At 46.9% G+C, this 5356-nt stretch overlaps 1 protein-coding gene across 2 annotated transcripts; it reads left to right on the top strand.

Moving 5' to 3' along the window:
• The first annotated feature begins 507 nt into the window (after nucleotides 1-507).
• Nucleotides 508-4840, top strand: DAZAP2 (DAZ associated protein 2). 2 transcript variants are annotated; one of them, XM_061416063.1, is made up of 4 exons: nucleotides 508-676; nucleotides 1679-1797; nucleotides 2217-2462; nucleotides 3395-4840. In XM_061416063.1, the coding sequence occupies exons 1-4, from the start codon at nucleotides 664-666 to the stop codon at nucleotides 3521-3523; spliced, it is 507 nt and encodes a 168-aa protein (XP_061272047.1). In that variant the 5' UTR covers nucleotides 508-663; the 3' UTR covers nucleotides 3524-4840. The 2 variants fall into 2 exon arrangements, with proteins under 2 accessions (XP_061272047.1, XP_061272048.1); XM_061416064.1 differs by having other exon boundaries at nucleotides 573-676; nucleotides 2217-2385.
• Nucleotides 4841-5356: the final 516 nt, after the last annotated feature.

The following is a 5356-nucleotide window of genomic DNA, read 5'->3' as shown; positions in this document are numbered from 1 at the left end:
GAAGACTTGAGTGAGGGGAACCAGTGATAGATCAAGGGCTGCGAAGCATCTCAGGCAGTTAGATAAGACTGTAGGAATCTATGTCCCTTGGGTATGTGTGTTAGTTGCCGGTTCAATCCATGGGAAATGGCAACCCACTCCAGTATTCTTGCCTGGAGAATCTCACGGACAGAGGAAGCCCGGCGAGAATCTCATGGACAGAGTCCACAGAGTCGCACAGAGTCGGACTCGACCGAAGAGACTTAGCAAGCATACATGCCCCTTGTAGAAAGGCTGTCAAGATGAGGTGACCTTGAGGTGCTGAACGTAGGTGGAAAAAGGTTCCAGAGAATAATGTTACTGCCTCCGAGCGTTCAAGAGAGAAAAGATCCCGTTTTGAGACAATACCTGTATTTGGTTTTCCTTCAGCCGAGGGACAAGGGTAGGGGTTGGAGGACAAGACCCGGTGGGCGGGGCCTACGGGAGAGGACGGGATCACGCGGGCCATCCCTCCAGCAACCGGAGGCCGGGCGAAGGGGCGGGGTTTCCGGTGGCAGCGGCACTCGGGCGTCGGGTGACGCTAGGCGGACAGATCGTCACGTGACACGGAAGTGACTACGAACAGGAAGAGGACGAAAAAAATAACCGTCCGCGACGCCGAGCCGAGCCGGACCCGCATCCACCATGAACAGCAAAGGCAAGGACAGGGGGTGGCTGAGGCCGCCGGGGGGAGTAGTGCTGGCCCGGAACAAGCGGGCCCGGAGCCCAGGGTCACCGAACGCCAGGCCTGGGGCGAGGTGCGCCGCGCTCCTGAGCCAGCTGCAGTGCCCGGGGCTGCGCCAGACACCTTCGTCATCCCCGAACTACGGCCGTTCGCTCCCTCACGGCCCTTTCTCCCTTAAACTCTGTGGCGCAGTTTGGAGCTGCGGACTCGGGTTTGGGGGGGTGCTATTGGGTGGGTGGGTTGTTGGTGGGGGGGAGAAGGTTTGTCGTGATAAGCGTCTGTAGGAGCAAATGGGGAGCTGGAGGCGAGATTTGGGTAGGCCAATGGAGAACTGGCAGAGGCGGGGCGCCGCGCTCCGGAACCACAGGCAGGCCTCCGGGCTTAACTAGTCAAGTGCCGCTCTGGTGGGCGGGCCAGTCGGGCCCGAAGGGGGTCTCTTTCCCCTTACCCTCGGTGGCGGCCAGAAAGTCTCCCGGTTTCTGTGTCAGAACATTCCCCTCAGCCCCCTCCCCGATCTCAGTGTTCACTTCCACCACTCATTCTTTTCATTTGGAAGTCGACCTTGAGTAGGAACCTGTGAGGTCGATGACCACAACCACCGTTACTCACGAGGTCTTGGTCAGTTACAACCAGACCTTTGGAGACCACGCAAAAGGGAAACGGGACACACCGTTGAAATACCGGCCAGAGGGGGTGCCCAGAATTGCCCTGCATTCTGAAAAGATCTTGGGCCCAGCTAGACTTTACCCTTATAGCAGTCCGCTACTGGATGTCCAGTTGGGATCCAGCTTCTTCAGCTTTAAGGGTGCAAAGAGAATGCTTATTTTCTTGGCTCCAGGAATCAGGCCCTCTATGGCAGTCTGTTTGGAAATTCTTTTTGCTTATCCCGGTTAGGTTAGCTACCCAATATGCCCTGCTTCGTTTTGGTGACTCTGTATGGTAGACAACATGCTTTTTCCCCCCCTTGTCTTCCAGGTCAATATCCAACGCAGCCAACTTACCCCGTGCAGCCTCCTGGGAACCCTGTGTACCCTCAGACCTTGCATCTTCCTCAGGCTCCACCCTATACTGATGCTCCACCTGCCTACTCAGAGGTGCTTCCAGTTAACTAGACTTAAATAATGGAATACTCTTGGATCATGTTTTCAGTCCTTGGCCAAGTCTGGCTCCACACATTTATTTACTTTCCACAAACAGGAGCGAGTGCTCACATGAATCACCTTAAAACGTGACATAGTTCAGCCATTTCTGTTGGGTTGGAGAAGGCATTATCTGATTGTTTTATGTTGTTTGGCACTGGCTGAAGTTAAGAAGATGAGTTTGCATTCCCTGAGCCTAACATTAGCTATAGCAGGAAGTGATCCAGGAGAATATTGAGTGGCAGTGGAAAGGCAACTTGTGTAACTCAAGAGTGTAATCTGCACAAGGAGAATTAGGACTTGACTCATTAAATTGAGATCTGAAATAGGAATGTCATAAAGTAACTTGTTGCCTTCTCTTCTGCCTCTTCTAGCTCTATCGTCCGAGCTTTGTGCACCCAGGGGCTGCCACCGTCCCCACCATGTCAGCTGCATTTCCTGGCGCCTCACTGTATCTTCCCATGGCCCAGTCTGTGGCTGTTGGACCTTTAGGTTCCACAATCCCCATGGCTTATTATCCAGTTGGTCCCATCTATCCACCTGGTTCAACAGTGCTGGTGGAAGGAGGGTATGATGCAGGGGCCAGATTTGGAGCTGGCGCTACTGCTGGAAACATTCCTGTGAGTATGACTTGGTCACAAAAAAGCTCAACCCTTGTGTATTTCAACTTTCTGAAATGACTGGTCATCCTTTCATCATCCCTGGGTAATAGTTGCTGGTATTGGTGTAATAATCACTGACGTCCAGTGGTAAGGCAGAAAGCACTCAAGGGGGCAGGAGAACCATGGCCAGTCAGTAACATCTGGCGTACTCACCGATGTCAGAATTTATCAGATTCCTTTGTTTTCCTGTCTTAGGAATCCTGCCTGCTGCTTTTCCAGTTCACTTTGATACTAGTCTAGTAACACACCTCATTCATTCCATAAGCATTTATTTAATATGTGCCATCAGCATGGCATTGTATTAGGAACCATGATGATTAAAAAAACAATGCATAATCCCTATTAAATTGCATTTAGAGAGATACTAGGGATTTTAGCTATGTCTCTTGATTAATCAGTTCCCCTTTGTATGAGAATTAGAGCCCAGATGGTCCTTGCTAGGACCATCTACTCAATAACCATAGGCTAGGGATGAAGTGAAAATGCTGTCCTCAGGTAGAGCCTTCAGATTATCCAGGGCCATTTGAAAACTGTCAGACCCTGTGATATAGGTCCCTGGACCTGGTACCCACTCCACGTTTTGGGATGTGAATAGGAGTGATTTTCTGCACTGAATGCCTGCGAGTCTGGACTTCGTAGGCACACACGCTCAGAAGGTATCCGTAGGCTTTATTTTGGATCCAGAACCCTTTAAAGGAGTGGGTTTCCTGTTTATATCTTTGGGCTCACAAAGAATGTAGACCTGCTGGACTCAGATTGGTGGCCCAGATAGCTCTTTGAGATGCCACTGGTTAGCACACTGCCGCCTTCCTGATTGGTCCTTTGTCACCTTTGTCCACTTCCCTCCCATAGCTGCCCTCTGCCCAATCAACCTTGTCTTTTCCTTTCAGCCTCCTCCCCCGGGATGCCCTCCCAATGCTGCTCAGCTGGCAGTCATGCAGGGAGCCAATGTCCTCGTAACTCAGCGGAAGGGAAACTTCTTCATGGGTGGTTCAGATGGTGGCTACACCATCTGGTGAAGAACCAAGGCCATCTCTATGCCGGGAAAGACATCACATACCTTCAGCACTTCTCACAATGTAACTGCTTTAGTCATATTAACCTGAAGTTGCAGTTTAGACACATGTTGTTGGGGTGTCTTTCTGGTGCCCAAACTTTCAGGCACTTTTCAAACTTAATAAGGAACCATGTAATGGTAGCAGTACCTCCCTAAAGCATTTTGAGGTAGGGGAGGTATCCATTCATAAAATGAATGTGGGTGAAGCAGCCCTAAGGATCTTCCTTTAATTCCTCTGGAGTAATACTGTACCATACTGGTCTTTGCTTTTAGTAATAAAACATCAAATTAGGTTTGGAGGGAACTTTGATCTTCCTAAGAATTAAAGTTGCCAAATTATTCTGATTGGTCTTTAATCTCCTTTAAGTCTTTGATTTATATTACTTGTTATAAACGAACCGCATTAGTTGTCTGCCTTTTCCTTTCCGTCCTTTGCCCCTGGTCCTATCCTCAACCCGTGTCTTCCACTCCTTCCCACCGATCTCCATTGAATCAATGGTGCAGGACAGAAAGCCAGTCAGACTAATTTCCTTCTCTCCTTGCACTTCCCCCCACTTGTCATCTTTTAACTAGTCTTTCACAAAGGATCCTCTGAAACCCCCTCTGTGCCCCAAGCACAGGACCCACTGCTTCTGCTTTTGCATCTCAGGCAAAAGCGGAGGGTGCCTTTTGGACCCTCCTCATAGGTTTTCTCTTCAGACATGAACCAAGCCCAAATTTGTTTTGGTGCCAGAAAAACTGAACCTTGTTTTAACAAAGGATATCAGTGCAAACTACCGTAAACAGCAGTCTGTTTATAATTTTGAGGGGCAAGGAGGAGGATGCATTTAAAAGCCTGATGACTCTGGAGCCAAATTAAGGGGAGTTTGCAGATCAGAAGTTGGTTACCATTTCTTGTCAGTGTCTGATGTAGCCACTATGGCTCCCAAGAATTCCTCAGCTGGGTTAATGGGGTCATATTGTGAATGCCTCACTACTAAATGACTTGAGTCCAGTGAAATCTCATTAGGGTTAAGAATATTTCAGGGATCCTTAATATTTTGATTTTTGTTTTCTAAAATTGGATTTTATTTTATTTTATCTTATAATTTCAGTTCATCTAAATTTGTGTTCTGTACATGTGATGTTTGACTGTACCATTGACTGTTATGGAAGTTCAGCGTTGTATGTCTCTCTCTACACTGTGGTGCACTTAACTTGTGGATTTTTTATACTAAAAATGTAGAATAAAGACTATTTTGAAGATTTGAATAAAGTGATGAAGTTGCATTACACCTCACTTCAAGGATTCTTTACTCAACTTTTTAGATCTCTTCTGTATATAACGTTTTTTATATCTCACCTAGAATTCAGATAAGTGTTGCTGTCATTGTTTTGTTTTTTTTTTCTTTTAATGAAGTCTTTGAAATAAATGCAGGAATACAAGGCTAAGATTTGACCATTTTTATGAGATCCATTCTAGATTTTTAGATTTTTTTCATTTTATTTCCTAAGCACTTTCAGATTCTTAAAAGCCTATTAGGCCAGAGGAATTCAGAACATAAACTTAGAAATAAGGGAACAATTGAGTCTCCTCATTTGGAGGAGTCTCCTCCTGCCCTTAAGTTTGACTTGAGGAAAATGTTTTTTTTAGTTTGACAACTTGTTAAGTTGTAAGTTGAGTGTGATCTTCGGTTTTTCCAAAATTCTGTTTGGAGAAATGCTGAAAACTGGAATATAAGTTGCTAAGATGAATTTCTCAACTCTTAGGTCTTACCTGGGGTGGACTTGAGCTTGAAAAATGAACGCAATATAG

This window comes from Bos javanicus, chromosome 5 (genome assembly GCF_032452875.1).
Source record: "Bos javanicus breed banteng chromosome 5, ARS-OSU_banteng_1.0, whole genome shotgun sequence".
NCBI lineage: Eukaryota > Metazoa > Chordata > Mammalia > Artiodactyla > Bovidae > Bos > Bos javanicus.
This window is presented reverse-complemented; position numbering and strand designations above follow the sequence as displayed.

Excerpts from the sequence above, each read along its gene's own strand:
- DAZAP2 (XM_061416064.1), top strand. Across the intron at positions 1,798-2,216 it reads CTCCACCTGCCTACTCAGAG|CTCTATCGTCCGAGCTTTGT; the intron begins GTGCTTCCAGTT and ends TGCCTCTTCTAG. Across the intron at positions 2,386-3,394 it reads TGGTCCCATCTATCCACCTG|CCTCCTCCCCCGGGATGCCC; the intron begins GTTCAACAGTGC and ends TTTTCCTTTCAG.